Below are 23,621 nucleotides of genomic sequence, written 5' to 3' on the forward strand. Positions count from 1 at the left end.
AGGGAACGTGTAGTGTAATACGTTCTACCCGTACTATATATATATATATATATATATATATATATATATATATATATATATATATATATATATATATATATATATTTCAGGCCTAGAAAAGGGACACAACATCGGATAGGAACAGTAGAAATGAAGCGGGGAAGGGATGCAAGCTATATCTATCTGACTGGGAAAATATCGGACAGCGGATAATTTACGGCCGTACTTTTGTGTTTGTTTTGGTTGCGCTTGTCTGTACTTTCGCGTATGTAAGTATGATATTTATCATTTGTAAAGGAATAAAAAAGATATTTCTTCCCCCAATAATGGTGAATAGTGGTGGTACTATTATTATTATTACTATTGTTACAATACAATGTATTGTACGTACAGAAGTATACTTGTTTGTACATATTTTGTATCTAAACAAATTTGATGCCGGATCTCCTCCTCATTAAATTTTGGAAATAATACATTTTCCTTGAACCGCTTAGGTACCCGATTATAATTAATTTAACGTTCATAAAACTTTTTTTTTTTAATTTTTTTCTTTAAATGTATTAAACCGCCACATAACATGGAAATATCACGCTAGAGAAATATGAAAACAATTAAACATCGAGCTTAGACAGTTGAATCGGTTATTAGGAGGCCAGTGTTACGGTTAAATAACAAACTGTTATTGCATATGTTGTCTGTAAAGCCAATATGGGGCTACGGAATGCGACTTTGAGGAAAGGCATGCAATAGCAATATCGACATCATCTAAAGGTTCCTGAACAAAGTGCTGAGGAACATATCGGAGGCGCCATGGTTTGAGAGGAACAAGATCAACGATTACGTAGATATTTAATTTATTCGTGAAGAAATCCATCGGCTAAATTTAAAGTATTTACTTAAACTTAACGAGCACGAAACCATTTTTGGCTGTTAATTATTTGGATAATCGTAAGATGTGAGACGACTAGAGGCTGCATGCATTGGACCTAGAGGCTGTTGTGGGTTGAATATCACCCTTTTAATAATTAAATTGTGCTCATAATATTTATGAATTATTTTAATTGAATAATATGATTCCTTTAGGTTTATTGTTTATAAATTGTTCAAATTTGTTAGTTTCAATTGTGTCTCATACGCGACCAGTGTTAATTTGTTATATGTGCCTTCTTTCTTTCTCATATATGACTTCTGACAATTTTTTTGTACTTAACTGCTTGCTCTGTTTTGTTAACCATTTAATTTTAATGTTCTCAATATTTTTTTTAACCTCCGGGACCACCGTTAGGTATTGCCTCAGAGGATGAGATGAATGATTTATTGCATGTATGAAAATGCCATGTCTAACCGGGATTCGAACCCGGGAACTCCGGATTTAAAGGCCGAGACGCTACCACTCGCGCCACGGAAACCGGCTGTTCTCAATACCTATGTTAAATTATGTTATCATTTAACTTTTTTTTTTGTTCTTAATAACTGTTAATTTTCGAACTGTGTGTACTTTGTTACGCTTAGTCGTTATACTTATTTTTTTTTTACTATACTTTGTTTAAGCATTTATATTGTATTGGATGCCTCCCTTTCCCATCATTATTACTCTGTACAATATACTTATAGTTTCATTATTCAGGAAACTGGTTGTAAATAAAACAATACATCAAATAGAAAAAAAAAAACTGTATTAAAGCCCGCCTTTTTTTTTTTGCATTCCTCTGAGTCGGTCCAACTGGTAGATATTACGCCACTCAGAGGGGTGTTTTATTACTCAAACCAATCTCCCCGCCTACCGGCTGTATGTCCGGCATGGCAGGTCGTTTCGCCGGTCAGCTCTTGAGTTTTTAATCTTTGTTGCCCACTCTAATGCTGTATCCAGGCATTACACCCAGGAAACAGCACCGATATCTGGTCTTTTCTGTTCACTTCGTTCCTTACAATGCCCCTGCAGTCCCTAGTCGATCTTTGGAACTGATACCCCTGAGCATGCCAGCCCTCACGACTGGGCTATCCTCCCTTCTCTATTCCAAAACCCCCGGTTTCTCTCTTCTTCATCTTTAGTTTGTAACACGTTTGTAGCGAAGCCTTCGATTCGTCTCCAATGTTCTTCGGAGGCCAGCATATCTTGTATAATATTCTCTGTGATACCTGCTCTGGTTTTCTCCTCATTTCACTTGTAACATCTGAATACTATATGCTCAACCGAGTTTTCAACAATACAGAACACGCAGATTGTATTTTCCCTTCTGCTTATTTTGTTCAGGTAATATTCAAAGTTCTCGTATCCCGTTAATATTTGGAAAACATAAAAATTAACTTCCCCGAACTTTCTTCCAATCCATGCCTCCAAGACCTGTATTCGTCTCTTAGACCAGTGTGCCACGCCTCTCTCTCTCTCCCCATTTTTCCTTTAATTCATTATTTCTCTCTGGCCTCCCATCTGCACACACCATTCGCTATGTCCATCCTTTCCACACTTTGTAATCCTATCTGTGGAACAGAAGCCGACACAGACAGCGCGTCATAAGATACAGTTCGATAGGCCGACACCACATCCAACAATGATCTGCTGTGAACTTTTTTTACTCTATTCATGTTTCTCTTAACACTAAGTGTTAAATCCATCTCCAAATATGTTGCCAATTGGTCGCTGGCTGCATCATCATTTATTACTCTCCATCGCCATTGGTTCCGTTCCCAACGATTATCTAAAATTGTCAAGTCCAGTACAGCGGTATGTCCCCTGGCTTCATAAGTTGGTGTGTTGTCGTTGACACAGTGACAACTCATTGTCTCTAACAGTTCCATAAGAGCCTCTTTTCTTCAATTTGTATACCCACTGCCCGCCGCTACAGCCTTGCTGTTAAAGTCTTCTAACATAATTATTCGTTTGCCGTTCGTGAAGCTGCTCTTTGTAATGCATCTATGAATCCATCAAAATCATTCCACCTACAATTGGGCTACACATAAGTCCCTATCGCTACAGCTTGATCCGATTCTATTTTGCGTTTCCCTGTAGCCTTTTCTCATAAACGAAATTTTGAAATCTTCGTCTTCTCCAAGTATAATAGTGATAGCCGCTCTTCGGCTTCTGAGGTATCAGCTTCTACGTCACATATATGTACTATTGTACTATTGCATATATGTATCTCTTGTTCTGAGATCTATCTGGAATTCAGCTGCCTTGTCTCTCAGCGTGTTCGTAAATTCTGTTGCCTTCTGTGCCCCTTGTATTCGAACGTGTAGCTTCTTGTTTCTTCCCTTACGTAATGAAATTACGTCACTCGCCTCATCATTAGTAACTGCCGCCTTCACAGAACGTAACAGATCAACATACGGTTTGCCTGTCATCTTAACTATCACCGTTCTACTGTCGGTGGAACCCTCCTCGTTTTCGGAACTCGTCGAGGTCTAACCTGTCTGGTTTGAATTTCTATCTGCTGCATCAACACAATTGTTGGCTCTATATTATCTCTTATGTACGAAAAACCTTTTTGGTTGCTGCTCCAATTCCTCCACCATGCAATATGAAGATCTCATCAGGGGACTGCGGCTGCACCCGTCTTTTACTTCTCGGAATCACCGTCAATGACGATTTCTCTGTTGCCGTTCCATCAAAATATATCTTGTATCTGCATTTCTTAGACTCTGTGGTTTCTTCCCCTATTATAGTTGTTTCTTCTTTAATGATATCGCCTGGCTTGAGTGTAGATCCGCGGGAAGATCCCTCCTCTGTACTCTGTTTTCTTATCAGTTCATATGATGCTACACGTTTCCTCAGCCTCAGCTGGTAACCCCTTCACAATGTTAATCTTATCCCTAAACTGAGCTGACCGTCTTCTGAGTACCAAGTCTATTATTTCGTCTTGTAAGTTTCCCTGCCAATGCATCTTCCACATCCATCTCACCCAGGGAGAACTCTGTCTGTGTAGCCTGGGTGACTACAATTAATGGTGGTGACAGCTCCGTGAGCGCTTTAATCCCCATGTATATCTTCTTGAGCCGTCTTTCCTGTACGGGCATGTGTTTAGGAAGTCCCGAATCCTGATGCTGTTTCAAGGACATCATCACAATCCCCAACTGATACGTCAGGGTTCCCAGACTGCCTGGCGAAGTGTATCCTCCTCTGAGGACACCGGGCGAAAGCGCTTTTTTACCTTCACGTCCGTTTTCTTTGATGTCGTACCCGTCGCTGTTGCTGAGATTAAAGCCCACCTGATCGGTCTAGTAGTTAACTCTTCGTCACAAATTAGTTGTTTAACAGCTGAATTTTGAAGTCGAAGGTTCTGAGGTTCAAATTCTACTAAACGTTAGTTACTTTTATACAAATTAGAATACTAGTCAGTGGATACCGGTGTACTTTGATGGTTGGACTTTAATTAACCACACATCTCAGGAATGGTCGGTCTGGATCTGTACAAGACTACACTTACATACATATCATTCTCATCTCAATCGGCCGTGGGGAGTTGCTTATTGTTCACTAGTTGAACAATACGTACACATTAGGAAAAGAAAAATGTATTAAAGGAAATCGAAATATTACGATAACGAAAAAAATTCGAATGAAAATATTTTAGTTAATGGTCAGTAAAAACGTGAAAAAATATTTTACTTTAATTGACATGTCTGTTTGTCAGTACATGGATCAATTTATTAAAATTCATTATTATTTAAACTGGTATAAATACTTGCTTCGATCTTTTTTTTATCTACTGTCAAGCATAGTTGAACTTAAACACCCTTTGATTCACTTTCGTACGAGATAGCCACCGAACTTCACAATAATACAGTGGTGAGGTATAATTAGCTTCTGTATCAACATACAGTTTTGCGAGCAGCCTAGCTCTCAAGGACTGTTCTTAATGTAGTTTATAATTTTTATAACTTTCATAAAAATGTTCAGTTCCTCGCTCGTATTTTTTGACACTAAATCTGCTCTGTGAAGCAGTTGTTTTCTTCGTAAAAACTGTCTATTATATTAAACATGTCAATGGGTGTGGTTTTGCCAGGAATGGGTTTGCAAAATAATATAATTTTCTAATATATTATTTTCCGCAACATATCGAACGTATGCAATTAAATGGGCATCTTTAGCTATATCAGTTTCGTCATCTGCTTGAATGGAGAATTTTGAATTACACAGCCAAGAAACTAATTTATCGCAAATATCTTTAGATATATCATAGATTCTCCTTCCGGCTGTATTATAAGCAAGTGGAATTTGTCGCAACTGTTTTGCATACGATTCGCCGAGCATTATTCTAACCATGTCAATAGCTGCTGGTTTCTCCTATTGTATGTGATTTCTTACATGTCGCGATTCTATAAGAGACATGGTACGAAGCCAATAATGCATTTGGTGTAACTGAAAGTATTTTTTTAAACGTTTGGTTCTGAATATTTATCTCGTCCAGTTTTCTTTGAAAAAATTCTATGAGCTTTCCAACGTATTCAGAATGTAAAGTTTCACGGTGCTGCCGTTTTAATATGACTGGTCTCATACAATCTTAAGCCAAAACTTTCGAACACAATAAACACACTAGTTTTTCCAAACCGTCTATCCACTTGTGAATCCTGACGATAAATACGTTGAACCGTTTGTCTTTTCTTCAAAGTTTTATCTCCTTTTTTGATTTTATTTCCACATATCTGCACCAGTATCTTCATTATTGTCGACTTTTCTCTTCTAACCACTCAAAAATTTATCCGTTCGTCTAAAACATATTTCATTAATATAATTTAAAATAAATAATAATAAAATATAATTGTAAAAATATATTAACGATTATTTTTAGAAAGAAATCACGATAAAAAATATATCACACCCCGCCAATACGCTTCCATTAACACTTTAGCTACGAGTGATGTTTAAATTTGAGGTAATTGTTTCGTGCAACTAGCGGTCGTTTTATGCATTACAGAAACAGAGCGTTTGTAAAGGCGCCACTTTTAAAATCTTCCTCCGGATGGTTTTTTAATAAGAATTAAGTGAATGTATCAAATGTAAGAAAAATAAAAATAACTATTTGTTAGGTCACGATTTGAAGTTTAGTTATAGATATTATGGTATGAATATTAATTTTTTATTAAAAAATTTTGGCGTCTCCCCTGGCAATAGTCCGCGCCTCCCAGGTTGGAAACCGCGGGTTTAAAGAGAAACGTTTAAAAACGAAGTTTTATAAGGAGGATCAAGATGAATAAGATATAAATTAATAATATACCAAATAAATACACCGATTGTTCATATGGAGTAGAGGAAAATACCTAAGATAAAAAAAAAATTTGAATGACATAAAAGAACAGTAAAGACGAGTAAAAATTAAAAGATTATTAGGTATTTGAATAATTTTGAGAAAACGATTAAATTTGCGGAGCAGAAAACCAATAAATATTTTATATTTTATTTAACCTATTCAAGAGGGTGATTGGTGTCTCTTTTTCAATGTTATATCTATTTATTAATGATTTTAAAATTATAAAAAAGGTACTACGATCTCCATCCTACAGAAAATATCTTCCAGTATAGATTTGTGTCATTAATTAATACATTTCACTGTTTTTTTAAACAGTTTTATTTATAGGTAAATCTTATACCAAATAGATAATCTGATACGTTAAAAAATTATATTTTGTAAGAAAAAGTTTATTTTGGGGGAAAAATCTGATATTTATGCAAAAATAAACAAATTTGTTCAATGCAAATTGCTTATTTCATTGTTAAGTGTCTTTTTTTATTTCTTCAATTATGTATTTTTTTTTTTTTAATTTTTGTAAATTGTTCTTTCAAGTATATTAAAAACAACTGTATTCTTATCAGTTTGATAAGTAATCAAATCATAAACAGGTATTTTAAAATCTAGCTTCAATAAAAACTGGTTTTTATTTATTTCTTTTAATGTCTCTTGGCGCCAGTATTATTCAAGTTTACTGTTAGTAATTGTAATAGAAATGACCTGTATTTTTCATGAGAAATTGTTTTTTCTTTTCTTTATTATAATTTGTTATCTCTATTAATTTTCTGTCGTTTTTTTTTTTTAATTCTTTTATAACGTTGTTCTTGTTTTTGTCATTTAAATATATATAATAAAATGTTTATTTTACTTTTAAACTCTTTTAATCCGTGTTGTGAATGTTAACTTTCTTAATCTATGTTTTTATTTTATCTTCGTACATTTATAACTACAATATTTTTACTGCAAATTTTTTTTTTCAACTGTTGATCAGTTTGTTTTTGACAGTATTTTTTTTAAGAGTTATATTTTACTTCAAAATCAGTTGAACGGTAATTATTTCTTCAAATTGACAGGAACATTATCTGTTTCCTATGTAATCTAATCTATAATCATTCTATCACTTTTATTTTAGGAATGTTATAATTATTTCGAATTGGTTAAATTAGTCTAGTATCGTTACCGATCTCCTGTTATCAGCGATGTTGAACGACTCGCGTACAATTAAGGGCAGTCGTAACCGCTTATCCTTTGCTATGTTAATTTGATCCATTATCTCAGGAACTATTATTAATGCTACAGGCTTCAATTTTTTTTTCTGGATACTTGATATTCTAAGGAGATTAGATGCATCTAGAGTTATAACTATAAACCACTTCCTAATGAAATGTAAATTAATAATAATAAAGTTTTTTTCATTTTTTTAGGAATTGTTTTTTGTAAACGGAAAATTGTTCACATATGTTCATAATTATAGATGTATTGAAAGTTATATACATATAGAATAATCACAAAAAATTTCAAGTTGTTATCTTCAGTGTTTCCAAGATAATGGGTCATAAATATAGAAATATATGATTTTCGGAAAACGTGGTTAAAATGACAAACTAGTTTTTGTTTGTCAGTTAACTGTTTTAAAACTGCCCGGTTTCATATTGTGGGTCGTCAGTGATAGCTTCCTGATCTTCTAGCTTTAGCTTTTTTTCTGCCTGTCTGTCACGTCTTTTTCTGCATTTTTTAACTGTTTTTTCCGCCTCGGTTACCCGTTTCTCGACAATCTTTTTTTTTTTTTTTAATTTGTACGGTATTAAGAACCGGATCGATTCCAAGATGCAGCAGAACTTCACACTCGCTAATGTTTCTATTATTAAATGTTGACACTGCATCATGTACTGTAAACTTAAATGTTTCCTTTCTCACAAAAATATTGTTTAGCAGCCTGTTTCAAATTATGTGGTTGAAAGACTCGTTGAAGTTCTACGTCTGTCTGTGGAGACAATTTTTCAACAAATCTTCATTAGATAATCATTGAAATACTGGCTTTATAGCTCGAAAACAGACATTGGGAGAGATGTTTTGTGGGAGTAAGAACAGATTTTACTGGAAAATTTGCCGGTCTAACCGGCAAATACATCAAATTTTTATTTTGTCTTTTGATTTTAGGTTAATTCCTTTATTTTTATTTATTTATTTTTCCTTGTTTTTTGATCTATTAATTATAAATTTGCCGGTTTAACCGGCAAATTTATTTTAAATTTAAGCGTCTTGTGCAAAACAGCTAGGACGCAATTTAAAAAAAAAATCATAAAAAATTAATTTCTTAACGTACAGTTATGAATTTTATATCAAATGACTCAGAAAATATTAAAAAATAAACTGAGAAAAAATTCGAAAAAAACGGGGTTTCTGTCCTCCTTCACAGGTTACTACTGTGATAATCAAACAGTTGTTACAATTTATTTCAATTTCAATGAATCTATCATTAGTATACTTCGGAAATTAGTAACTAAATTAACGGCATTATCCCAAAAGGCGGTCGACTAGGAACTGAAAAAAATATCATTATCGAAATTCACTTCAAATTCAAAAAAAAAAAATTATATATTAAACCTTTTTAAGTAATTTTTATTCGTTAATCTTTTTCAGGTTCATGAATTATGTGATAACTTCTGTCATCGATACATCAGTTGTCTAAAAGGTAAAATGCCTATAGACCTTGTAATAGATGAAAGAGATTCATCTTCAAAGCCGATGCCTGAGCTAGCGAGCTCAACAAATGGCAACGACGGCCGAAGCAACGCGGATTCTACGTCGCACACGGATGGCGCTAGCACACCTGATGTGGTAAGTCTTTTTTTTTTATATATATATGTGTGTAATCTATTATCAGATAATATAATAACTATACATTTTCCTTATTAAAACTCTCGAGTTACATATTTTATGGATACACTTCGGTATACGACAAGTCAAGAATATCTGGTTACACTAACTACCTATGCTATCCGCTTGGATATCAATAGTTTATCGCATCGTTGCTCTCACATCAAAGTACTATTATTTACTAACTCGTTTATCTTTTTTTTATTAAGTTTTTTCACGATAGGAATTCATTTAATATGATGTATTTATTTTTAATATAGTTATATTAGGGAAATAACGTTTGTTAAATGTATAAATAAAAGGTATACATGTTTTTTTTTGTTTTTTTTGTTAATCGTGTACTAATTTAAAAAAAGAAAGTTAAAATTAAACTATAATCTTTGTTTACAATTTTATCTTAATAATTTTGAATTGTTAATCCGACGTGAGTCATAAGTAAACACTGCACAAAACATATCTACGGATATGTACTCAGGGATTTTTGTGTTTAGGATCGGTTAGGAAGTTCGACTTTACCCGTTAAGCAACCCTCTGATCGATCATTTTTGTACAGTTATTTGGTAATAAATAGAGTCCCTATTTAGTTCCAACGGGTGCTTTTTATCAAATCGTACAGTTAACAAGGATCCAATAACATAATCAGGTTCTCAAATCCTTTATGATCCAGCAGCCGTCTTACCGAAATCTACACGGGATACCACGATTATAAAAGCTATAACATATATAGAAAAGAGTCCATCAGCCTGTGCTGTAAAATATGACCAAACAGAAGAGATGCTTCAAGAAAATAATCTTAAAGGTAAACCTGTTCACCTGAAACTGATAAAGCGTTTTAAATTGCAGGCTATACGTATTACACAGCTTTTCTTGATTTATTTAGCCCATATATTGTATTTTTCCGTTTAGGAGCACATAAATCGTCATTTACTTCTATAACCTTTGGTACTAACTATGAATATGGTTACTCTTAATCCTTTTCCACATCGGATATTCTCTAAAATTAAAAATTAATGCAGGATAACGAAATCGTGGAAAATCTATAATAGGTGAATAAATTTAAAAAAAAAAATTGAAAAATTTTACCAAAAGATTCCAATCAAATTTACTTTTTTTAATTATATTTTTCAAAAAGAAAATATTCAATTCAAATCTATAAAAAATTATTAGATCTTTTCTCTCCCATTTCTCATGTTTTTTTTTTGTCTTCAGTCATTTGACTGGTTTGATGCAGCTCTCCAAGATTCCCTATCTAGTGCTAGTCGTTTCATTTCAGTATACCCTCCACGTCCTACATCCCTAACAATTTGTTTTACATATTCAAAACGTGGCCTGCCTACACAATTTTTTCCTTCTACCCATCCTTCCAAAATTAAAGCGACTATTCCAGGATGCCTGAGTATGTGGCCTATAAGTCTGTCTCTTCTTTTAACTATATTTTTCCAAATGCTTCGTTCTTCATCTATTTGCCGCAATACCTCTTCATTTGTCACTTTATCCACCCGTCTGATTTTTAACATTTTCCTATAGCACCGCATTTCAAAAGCTTCTAATCTTTTCTTCTCAGATACTCCGATCGTCCAAGTTTCACTTCCATATAAAGCGACACTCCAAACATACACTTTCAAAAATCTTTTCCTGACATTTAAATTAATTTTTGATGTAAACAAATTATATTTCTTACTGAAGGCTCGTTTCGCTTGTGCTATTCGGCATTTTATATCGCTCCTGCTTCGTCCATCTTTAGTAATTCTACTTCCCAAATAACAAAATTCTTCTACCTCCATAATCTTTTCTCCTCCTATTTTCACATTCAGCGGTCCATCTTTGTTATTTCTACTACATTTCATTACTTTTGTTTTGTTCTTGTTTATTTTCATGCGATAGTTCTTGCGTAGGACTTCATCTATGCCGTTCATTGTTTGTTCTAAATCCTTTCTACTCTCGGCTAGAATTACTATATCATCAGCAAATCGTAGCATCTTTTCACCTTGTACTGTTACTCTTAATCTAAATTGTTCTTTAACATCATTAACTGCTAGTTCCATGTAAAGATTAAAAAGTAACGGAGATAGGGAACATCCTTGTCGGACTCCCTTTCTTATTACGGCTTCTTTCTTATGTTCTTCAATTGTTACTGTTGCTGTTTGGTTCCTGTACATGTTAGCGATTGTTCTTCTATCTCTGTATTTGAACCCTAATTTTTTTAAAATGCTGAACATTTTATTCCGGTCTACGTTATCAAATGCCTTTTCTAGGTCTATAAACTCCAAGTATGTTGGTTTGTTTTTCTTTAATCTTCCTTCTACTATTAATCTGAGGCCTAAAATTGCTTCCCTTGTCCCTATACTTTTCCTTAAACCAAATCGGTCTTCTCCTAACACTTCCTCCACTCTCTTCTCAATTCTTCTGTTTAGAATTCTAGTTAAGATTTTTGATGCATGACTAGTTAAACTAATTGTTCTGTATTTTTCACATTTATCTGCCCCTGCTTTCTTTGGTATCGTTACTATAACCCTTTTTTTGAAGTCTGACGGAAATTCCCCTTTTTCATAAATATTACACACCAGTTTGTATAATCTTCATTTCTCATGAAGGAACATATAATTTTTGTATTTTAAATAATAATTTGTTCAAAATATTCATTAATAATTAAATTTCTAAAACTTATGGAATATTTATTCGAATTTTATCTTGTTAATCCGGTGTTAATAGTATGGAAACGAAAATAAAATAAAATAGTAATTATCTGTGATCTATTAATCATCCTTTTGAACTTAACGTTGTGCAAATAAAAATATAAATATATTTAAAAAAAAAGTTATTTGCATAGTTCACAGTTTGAATGAAGTTAAGAAAATGTGTCTTTTGTCTTTACTGGCAATATTCCGTGTGCAAACAAATCAGTGGAAAGTAGCAATTTGCATGTTAGCTGAAGTCGTGTTACTGTAACTGGGGGATGTGCTGTTTGCGTGACTTAGGGTGAGTGCACTGTTACATGGACAAAGAGGGTAGATTACAGGGTAGTCTTTCTCTCTTTTTTTCTTTTACCTTTCACGAATGCAGTCAAAAAAAAAATCACCTACCTTTGTATAATTAGTTACCTGTTTGTATAAAGGTCAATTATTTTTACATCAATAGTAAATCAGTATACGATAACATTAGTAAAGGATTCTTCTTGTGTTTTTTTTTTGTTTGTCTACTTTTATTCAATTGTTTTTTTACATGTTTTTGTAAAGTAAATATTTATAAACTAATATTTAAAAACAGGTTTATTTTTTTTAAATTTATCTAATAATATACAATTTAACGTTAAATAAAAGTTTTATAAATATTCTTTTTAACGCGAGGTAATTAATGACGTTAAAAACTGGTATTTATTTTTGGTGATAAAATAAAATCAAAAACAGAAGCGTTGTTATAAACGTGATATATCCTTGGATGAACTTTTGACGACATCTGGTGGTGACATCTTTCATTCAGTTAACATCTGGTGTTTAGGTATTCTGTCATCCCAAAGAAAAGGCGCTATGGTTTTAATTAAGGAAGCTTAAGCTGTACATATATGGTCGGAATAGGGTATATTAGGTTACTTCTTGAGACCGCAATTTTTTTCTTTTTTGCTGCCTTATTTCTTAAAAAGTATATAGCTGTAGAAATTTTTTAATCTTTATGTTGCGCTTTGGGATTGTGTTAGTATATATATACACTTCAATTGATTATTGTAAGATACAGTTTTTTACATTACTTGTTCTTTTCTTGAAATATATATTTCTTAATAATTGCAAACATATTTTGTATTCTATTTTACTCATTATTTTAGGATAAGCTATAGAAGCGTTGAATATCTACCTGCTAATAATACTATTACGAGTATGCTATTTTGGTTTACACAGAGATTATATATATATATATATATATATATATATATATATATATATATATATTTCCAGTTCTATTTATTTTTTATTTTTGTAGGGCGGGCTATCTTAACCATAAAAAATCTTATTTGGTATTTAATATACTCATTCAGTTATATTTTTTTAGTAAAGTGAACTAATTTACTGCACTGGTGAATTAGAACTTTTCCGATGAATTTGATGTTTAATTTAAACTCTCTTCATAAAACGATAACAATTTGAGGGTTGGTTTTATCTTTCCTTCCCAATCATCTTTAAGCTAAGCTATTCCTTTTTCAAATGAAAACTTTCGTTAAAAAAGAAGGTAAACCAAAGAAAACAGCCTGTTTTAAATTTCTTTTAATTCGATTTTATGGTTTCGTTAACTTTTCAAAAAACGTTATGTTTGTTACATACTTGATAACTAAAGTTTTCACGTTGTCCTTACCAAACAATTCAGCGATTTTTGACCGTTAGTTTACCAGGACAACTTCTACTAGTTTATTAAAAGTTGTCTCGATCTGGATTGAGAAACTAAACAAAAAATATCCTTACGAAAAATGGCAATTTCTTCTTAGTTCTCCCACTGTCCGCCATTTTCTTATTTTTATATAAAAATTTATATCTCAAGTTCGGATAGATGAATCACATTAATATTTGGTAAGCGTCTTGGTAATAAAGTTTTAAAATTAGCAAAAAATCAGGAATTAAATACCTTCACAAATTATAATATGGCAGCCATGTTTATTTTTCAATCCGTTATATCTCCATAAATATTAGTTTTATCAAAATTTATTGTATTTGATAAAATATTAAAAAAGCCTTTTATTTTGAACAAAATTACATTTTATTTTTAAGATCGGTTAACAAATATTCGAGTTATGGCAGAAATATTATGTTGTAATTTTGTCATAATTATTAGGTCTATTATTGTGAGAAAATTATTACTTAATTTGAACTAATTTACAATACTAGAATTAATAATTAATAAATACAATTAATATTTAATCGAATTGAAAGTAAAGTAAAGGATATGAAAACAGACACAAAATTACAACATAAATTTTCTGCCATAACTCGACGATTTGTTAACCGATTTAAAAAAATAAAGTGTCATTTTGTTAAAAATAAAAGACTTAATAGTTTAGCAAATAACAAAAAAGTTTGATACAACTAATATTTATGGAGGTATAACGGATTGAAAAATAAACATGACCGCCATTTTGTAATTTGCGATAGTATTTAAGTCTTATTTTTTGCTAATTTAAAAACTTTGTTACCAAGAGGTTTATCAAATATTAATGTGATTCGTGTATCCGAACTTGAGATAAAATTTTTATATAAAAATAACAATTTGGCGGACAGTGGGGAACAACGAAGGAGAAATTGTCATTTTTCCTGAGGTTATTTTTTGTTTAGAAACACTGATATATACAGTGTTTCTAAAACACATTGTTTAGTGTTTAGCCTATAACACTTCAAGTAATGTAAGGATTCCAAGCGGGGTCAAACATCTAAATCGGTTCAGCCGTTGAGCTACAACGGTGGAACAAAAATGTATACATACACCCTAAATAAATTACACTGATTTTTTAGCAGTCTTGTAAAAACACTAGTAAGACAACAGCTTCACACGTATGAGGTTTCCGAATCGTTAAAAATGAAACGTTGAGATGCGAGCAATTTAAAAATGACTTTGAACTGATTTTTTCAGATTTTTTAAATCTATTTAAATATATATATATATATACACACACATATTTATATAGCCTATGACATTCCCGGTAATGCAAGGATTACAATGAGGGGTCGTACATCTAAATCGGTTCCGTCGTTCAGCTGCTACAATGGAACATACATAAATACATACATACATACATACACCCTAAGTACATTACACTTCATTTAGGGCAATCGTGTAAAAAGAAAAGCAACGGTATATTTATTTTAATATCTAGTTGTAAAATAAGCAAATGTGCGTAATAATTAAAATTATAGAAACTGCTGTTATTGAAACTGTTATTTGAAAAAAAATTATTTAATTTCTGAATTAACTGCTATTAAAATGAAATATATTATTAAAATCACCAAATAATTTAAACTATATTGTGATCAGCATCGTAAGATAATACGCCAGTTAATAATTTCTTTAAGAGAATTACCTTACATTGTTTCATTATCGCGAAATATCATATTTTTATTTACAAATCTTATTTTATCCGGAACGTAATAATAAAAAGTATTTTTTATTATAAACGAAGATTTTCTTGGTCAACTTACACCAAGTTCATGTTTCAATTTCTTTAAATAAATCCTTCCATTTGAATAATTGTTGATGCCTGGAAAACTACGTGTTCTAAAAACGATTAGATTTAACGAATGTAATGAGATAAGATATTATTTTTTGCGCGTTTTCGTTAAGACAAAGTAAGGCTTAAATCTCCTCAAGATAAAGAAGATTCTTTCATTTTTTTCAGGTTTTTTTTTTTAGAAAATATTAAGTAATAAAATAAAATTTTTGTTAACCGAAAAGTAATTGGATAAAATACGTAGATAATTGTGATTTTAGCTTTATTTTAAAATTTCAAACAATCGGCAAATATATGTCTGTGTAATTGTGTATCAAAATGTTAAAACTAAAAACTTTTTTTTTAAAGATTTAATTTATTTGTTTGTTTATATGAATGTATTATACAGTATTTTCTTTTATTAATGTGTATGGGGGTTTTTTAAGTATATTTTATTGTTAAACATTACAGTGGCACGTTTAGGTTGCATGTATGAACTTTAAACATTCCAGCTATAACTTTTAAATCCCACTTTTACAATAGTTTAATAGCCTGTTATACTATAATAAAACAACAGGTTACAGTTTTTATTGAGTATAAAATGTGGCCCTATTTTACTTTTAATTGCTGTGTTTTGTACAGACTAATTATATATATAACTGTATAAAGTAGTTAAAAAGAAATTTGAAAAACGTAGATCTAAATAAAGTTGGAAACAATGATTTTTGTATTATTATTTGACTTTTTTTATTTTCTAAGTGTTCCTTAAACCTCTTTGGAACATCTCGTATCAAAAAGGTTAGTGAAAAATAATACAGGTTGGTGAAACATAATAAGATAATTACTATTTTATTGTACGAATGCGAATAAATAAATAAATAAATTTTTAAGTAATGAACTAATAAAATTCAGTAAAAATAAAGGTTGCTTAAATGTATATTAAAAATAGATAAAATACAGAACTGTAAAAATAAAAAAGTGGTAATCGCTACTGAATTAAGCACCCACGAGAAAGGAAGAGAGACTAAGGAAATTATTCGTAGTAGAACCTAATGAGTGATCTTTCTCACTGATAGAGACTTGTCTTTTTCACATTTTCGTCAGTAGGTGGTTTTAAAACCAGTATGTTTTAAAAAAGGTTGTAAGCTAACTTTATATTATCAAAGACTAGTGTTTGTATCGGATATAAATCATATAGTTACCCTTCAAGTACCGTTTTCACCCTGGTAGAAAGTAGGTGTTAAAGCCAGTTTTTAGTTATAATTACTAGCTTAAATCATGGTAAAATTTGACGTATATTTTTTTAAGAAGTGTCATAACTTGTATTTATATAACTTAGTTATTTTACTACGAAGAGAATGTGAGTACTTGGAATGTTAATCTGTGGAAATTGCTTTTTTTTTATTAATACTTAATTAAATTTTTTTTTTTTACATTTTTAATAAATCAATTTTTGTAAACTTCCCTAATTTAAACCCAGAAAAAAAATTGTGGTAAAGAGAAAAATTACGAACCCATTCTCTCCTGTTTTTTCGATTAGTTAATTTGTGAATACGAGGGTCGTGCAGATAAGCTTATTCATTATTGCGAATGTTTGAGCAAAATAATCTTAAATTAAAAAAAAACCCATTCAGTTTGCCTTTAACATTTTGCACAAGGATAATTTAACAATTTTGATATTTGACGATGATGAGATGCAGGTAGTTATAGGGGAGATCGTTTCTTTTTTGAATAGACCGTAGAAAGGTGGAAAACGTGGGGGGCGGTAACAATCTTCCATTACATTGGGCTCGTGTTAAATAAATACTTGAGTTAATAAAATGTGTCCCATCTTGATATTCATAACAGTGCAGTAGTCGGGAAACATCCCTTGGTTTCAATATGCATGCAAATCCTCCCTTCCCGGTAACCAGAAAATGGTTCACAGTGTCATTTTCTCCCCCTTATTACCTTTTTTTTTCTCCCCTATGTAAGTATCTCATTTTCATCGAAGGGCGACGAGCCTGGTTTTTACTGGTAATTGGTGTCAATTTGACGCGACACATCAGTCATACTAAATAAGGACGGGTGACTCGGTCGTAGGGCGTAAGGGCGTTTGTTAGGGTGGGGCTCGAGGTGCCAATAAGAAAGCTTAATCCCCCTCCTGTCCTTTTCTAAAACTTTCTATCTCTGTTTTTCCTTTCCACCCTTCTTCCTTCCTGACATTGAAGCTTACGTCACCCATCGATATTATCTATCGGGGGGATATTAATTGAAAAATTATTAGAATATGTTTGCGTAATGAAACACGGTATATTCGGTGAGTAGAATGAAAAAAATAAATAAAGAAAAACACCAGTAAAAAAAACAAAATTATTGTTTCACAGTAATGAAAGACTGTTATATTGATTACTTAAGGGGTTTATAATATTTTTATTACATTTACAAGTTAAAAGACGCGTGTATAAATGACTTACTTTATCTAAGATGCTTTCGTTGTGAATTTAGAATGTTATTAATTAGACTATAATAAAACTAATATAAACTTGTATGTATATGAACGCGCGAAGATTATTTTCAAAATTAACAACTCATTTTGGGAAGCAGGTGTAGCATTATGTATGTTCTATTTTCCAGACATTCCCCACCATTAGTTTCTCCGTAATCACTTTGTACAGTCGAAATAAATTCCGAAAACGTAAATGACGCTTCCACTACTAGATAATAAATTATTTCTTAAATATTTAAACATTTAACGAAATTTGCTAGCAAATATTATAAATAAATTTGAATCATTTTTAATGTCACTTTTATCAACATTAACAAAAACGGTTTTTGTTTTTTTTGTTCGATGGTCTACCAGAAAACCCCACCGGATTGGTCTAAGTGGTGATCTCGTCATCGAAAATCAGCTGATTTCGAAGTCAAGAGTTCTAAGGTTCAAATCTTAATAAAGGCAGTTACTTTTATTCGGATTGGAATACTAGGTCGTGGATACCGGTGCTCTTTGGTGATACGTTTTCAATTAACCACACATCTCAGAAACGGTCGACCTGAGACTGTACAAGGTAAACTTCCTTTACATTCATAGATTTATTATATGTATGAATGTAAATGAAGTTAGTCTTGTACAGTCTCAGGTCGACCCTTCATTCATCCTCTGAAGTAATACTTTACGGTGGTTCCGGAGGCTATAAACAGAAAAAGAAAGGTCCATCAGTAAATAACTTAGCATCAGTTTTCTGATCTGAAGAATTTGATTATTTTTCCTATATATACGTTCCCCTGAAGGGGGAGATGCTCATCGTAGGAGACTCACTCTTAACTATTACATTACGGTACGTAGTTTGACACGGAATGTCATTGTTATGTCGTTCTTACATGTTAATTCTAATTCGGAGGCCATATGTTGCCACTCTCTAGGCAGCCTCATCAGCCGATTCGTTTCCGAGAATGCCGCAATGACCCGAAACCCGTACGAATATCACTGTCTTGTTTATTCTTGAGAGGGTATCATAGGTTATTTGAACGACGGGATCAGATCGTCTGCAACATTCAGAGTCGGTTATTACCAGAAAGCTGTCGTCACTACAGGTCTCGATAACTCTCAAGGTTGAATAAATTGCGTAGGCCTCGCTAAAGAACACAGAACAATAAGCACCAAGCTTGTATATTATCTTGTTATCAGGGAATATTATTGAACAGCCACATCCGTCGGCCGAGACCCGTCTGCATAGATGTGTATGTACCCATTGTATTTCTTAGTCATCTCACTAAATTGGTCCTTAGGAGATCGGTAACGTGGGTCCTGTTTACGTCTTCCAGATGGTAAATATTCATTCTTTTGTTCGCGTAATAAAACTGAATTTTTAGCGCAAAACTTCTTTTTCATATAAATAATGGTAATTTAAAAATTAATTGTAAAATTGGGTAATTTAAAAAAATTAAATCTGTGTAACGTTTGGCCGGCAATTTCGTAATTCCTTAAATAATTTTCATCATCAATGAGTATACATTTTCCTTCCCCTCCGGTTTCTTGTAAAATTTCTGTTTAGGATTAATGTAAAGACATAATCATTATATTGTACGAGTCAGATTAATTTTATGTGCGTTCAAAATAATAAATTTGTTATTTTCTATTCTATTTCAGTTGAAACTAAAAGTTAAATTTATTAATATTACTAAACGTTTTATAATTATTCTTAACATTAATTTAGTCTCTAATATAAATTATTATCTTGTACATTCATTTCTATATTAATGGGTCGTAATATTTACTTAGATGTTAAAAAAAAAAGATTTTGATAAATTTAATTTTAAACAGGCAGTTGTTAATTGGCTGTAATAATATATTTCGTATACATTTTAAAGATAATCACATTGATAAATGTATATGTGTGCGTGTGTGGTTTTAGTGTTAATATGTTATAACGGGTTCCCTCTTCTCCGTAACGCAATAATTTAAAACTGAGTAGGGTGTCACTGCTGTATTAAAATTAGGTTGATAAAGTTGGTGCTAACTTATTTTTAAAATTATTCTACGATTTATTTTATTACAAAAAAATTATTTTGATTATTATGTACATTTAAAAAAATAAATATTAGATTGAGGAATATATTTTAAAAAAACCCTATGTACAATATTGTAATAATAAATTTAATTACTCATTATTTTAGACAAATTATTTTTTTCCTAACATCATTGTATGCCAACGGCTATGGTTAATTACATAATATGTTAAAGGCGTGTTTTGTGTGTATAGTGTCTCACAAGATTCTTCATTCTTCTTCTTCTTTTTTTCCTTCTCTTTAGCATCTCACTCTATTTTTTTTTTCAACTCTCATCGCTCCACTGGATTTCATAATTAGTCTTCGCTTCCCTTTTTCGCCTCCTTATAAAGAAGAGTGATTACCATTAGAAATAGATACTTAACCCAGGTTTATATCATTGCTAGTAATTGACTTAATTGATACCAAATGTAATTTAGGTTATTTGTGCATCAACAAATATCTAATCCTGTAATTTTAAACTTAATTATTTTTGTTAGTTGTTTATTTTTAAAAAAAGTATTGTTTGAAGTATTTTACTCAAAAAGTATTTTAATTGGCTTCGGTGGATTAGAATAAAAGTATTCTTTTTAATGCCTTACTTTATAGGTTTTAAAAACGCACAAGTGCAGTCTGTTTTGTTTGATCCGTAAGTGACACCGTCTAAATCAGTTTTCGTATGATTTTTAAGGTTCTCTTTTGTTTGACGTATATGCTAAATGCTTTTTTTTTTATGAAGCATGATCTATTTTAAAAGAAATGATGATAATAATATAAACGGAAACTCCTTTTAAAATAAAATTTTATATATATATGATTTGTAACATGTATTTTCAATTTTATACAAAATTCTAGAATAAATCCATTGGCACCATCTTTGAGCCTTTAATTGAGTTCAAGAGCCCAAGCCCTTGAACTTATCTTCATTTAAGTTAAACATAATTAAAACCATTTCATTATTGTTTTTATTATTATATAGTATTTTTTTTAATTAACATTGTACCAGATTAATTTAATAAAATCAAGAAGATAATACTAATTGCTCTATTATGTTAATTTTTGTATAACAATCATAAATTGCTACGTACATATTACAGACGCCTAATTTAAAAAAAAGTAATACACACACAGATATGATAATCTTTTATTCACGATAATTTTTTTAATATTTGTGTAACGAATTTATTTTTTAATTTAATTTTATATAAATTAACCTAATCCGTCCTTAATATTTGTTGAGGGAAAACCCAGTTTGTTCAAAATCTGTCTTAGTTTTTGGTATGGCTTTATCACATCTTAAAAGATCTGAAATATAATCGGTATTAGACAATGGTGTTTTCTCTGAAATTACTCATTCATACCAACAAAAAAAAATTAGGACTATTATATAGCTAATCCTTGTGCAAACTATCACTTGTTATATAGGTGTCACTCGAATTTCAGCTCCATTTCATAGTTGATGTGTTTGTTAACATAAACCGCTTCATTCCTCAACTTCCTGTGGTATTTTATTTTTTTGGAATGGCCGTATTATTTTCGGTAGTTATTAATACTCAATAGTAGATTACTTACAATCCTTATGGTTATGCGAATAATTGTACGGGTGGGGGGGTATTAAATGTATCACCTACTATTATTACACTTGGTGAGCAAATCCTACCAAATCTTTATTAGATTTGCTATTTCTTCAACCCATTGTATTTCGAATTTTCTGACAACAACATCATTTTTATCCAACAACATCTTTCGTACGTAAATAACAAATCTTTTCCAGATTCTTTAATTTTGTGAAAAAATAAGTTTGTTCCCTGGTTCTTTTCAGGCCTTTCGTTCTCTCAGACCGAAATATCGATCTATACCAAGTTCAGTTAGGTTATAGAATTGGAAGTAAACAAACTGCACGTTCGAGTGCTCAGGCGGCCGATTCATAAACATCTCAAAATTGGACACGAGAACAAAAGAGTAATCGTATGGAAAGACCAAGTGTTTAATAAGGGTGATTCAAAGAAACGGGAAATTTAAAAAATTAAATAACGTTAATGAAAAATTTTTTTTAGAAAATGAATTTTATTTCATGTAATTGTACAAATGTTGCCATTTTAGGATACATACATTTTAGTTTATTTTTTAAAGATGACATCTTGCAGGTGACCTCTTCTACGTAAACACTCACGAAGTCTCTTCGTTAAATTGTTCATGGTTTGACGTAACATCTCGACTGGAATTTCCGCGATTGCTTCTCGGATCTTTGCCTTCAGTTCTTCCGTTGTAGCAGGTCTACTGTGGAACACTTTGCTTTTAAGGTGACCCCACAAAAAGTAATCGGTAGCTGAGAGATCAGGCGATCTGGGAGGCCATCTAATGTCACCCTTTCGTGAAATGACACGTTGTCCAAACAATCGGCGTACAGCTGCCATCGATATTCGTGCAGTATTTGACGTTGCTACATCTTGTTGAAACCAGGCTGTGTTAAGAATCGGTCGAAATCTCTTTTGTAGTTCCACAACAAAGGTTTCAAGCACGGCTACGTAACGAGCCGACGTCACTGTAATCGCAAGACCGTTGTCATCCTCAAAAAAATAAGGGCCTATAAAACCGTAAGATGACATAGCACACCACACGGTCACTTTCTGGCTATGCAACGGACGTTGGTGTAGCAGCGTAGGATTTTCTTGTGCCCGGTATGTGAAATTTTGCTCGTTAACAAATCCACTGAGGTGGAAATGCGCTTCGTCTGACATCCACAGTTCGTGAACAAACTCTTCGTTATCATTTATCTTCTGAAGCATTACGTTACAGAATTGTACATATTACACAACTGCATCGTTCGGTTTCAGTTCCTGGACGATCTGCAACTTGTATGGATGGTATTGCAAGTCCTTCACTAACATTCTTCGAACGCTTGAACTATGCGATTGTAAAGATGCTGAGAGACGACGGATTGACCGATGTGGACTTCGTGTGACAGCATTTTGTAAAGCTTGAACATTCTGTGGTGTACGGACGGTTCGCTCACGGCCTGGAGGTTTCTTTTTCATTGCCGAACCGGTTTCCCCAAAATTAGATATCCATGTTTTAATTGCACGTGCTGATGGAACACGGTCGTGCCGTCCCAGATTAAAATGACGGCGAAATTCTCTACGCGCTCCCTCCACACTGTCATTGTTTTTGTAAAACGCTTTGATAGCAAATGCACATTGCGGACCACTCCAAGGATCCATGACAACTAAATGGCAGGTTGGGTTAGAGAGGCAGGCGCCACTTATCAAGTGGTATCAATCGCCCACGGCTACCAACACAACTTTCAAAATTTCCCGTTTCTTTGAATCAACCTACAACTGAAAGACGTAATATAAATTTTTAAATATTTCATTACACGAGTACTATATGACTAATTAATCGTACGGTGACTAATATGAGTAATGTTTATTTTTTATATGTAAGTACGGCCGCGTTGTGGATCGGTACTGATACGAAGGACGTGACTTGCAGAACTTGACGAAATCAGTGACACAAACGCACAACGTTCGTTTATTCTTCACTCTACAAGCTAACTGAATACAGTATAATCAATTTTAGTATTTTCTTTGTTTTATATTTTAAAATAAAAACTATTACTGTGCAAAAAAGGAGAAAATTCGTTAAATTTTTTCTACAAATGATTTTATTTAATTCATTTTTATGTTTTCGTAACTATTTTTTTAACATAAAAATATGATGTCATCTGATCTTTTTAAAATTATTTTTGATCTCTAACAATCATTATTTATAATTAATATATCAGGAAGTTAAAATGCTAGTAA

General features: G+C 31.9%; 1 protein-coding gene across 9 annotated transcripts in view; it reads left to right on the forward strand.

Moving 5' to 3' along the window:
- The window catches only part of hth (Meis homeobox homothorax), a 790,031-nt gene that overhangs the window by 197,451 nt on the left and 568,959 nt on the right, over positions 1–23,621 (forward strand). For all 9 annotated transcript variants that reach the window (XM_075365656.1, XM_075365663.1, XM_075365654.1 and 6 more), the window contains one exon: positions 8,871–9,068. In XM_075365656.1, the coding sequence (XP_075221771.1) occupies positions 8,871–9,068 (198 nt within the window). The remainder of the gene's footprint in view (positions 1–8,870; positions 9,069–23,621) is intronic.

The sequence above is a fragment of the Lycorma delicatula genome, chromosome 5 (assembly GCF_047948215.1).
Source record: "Lycorma delicatula isolate Av1 chromosome 5, ASM4794821v1, whole genome shotgun sequence".
NCBI classification, from domain to species: Eukaryota; Metazoa; Arthropoda; class Insecta; order Hemiptera; family Fulgoridae; genus Lycorma; species Lycorma delicatula.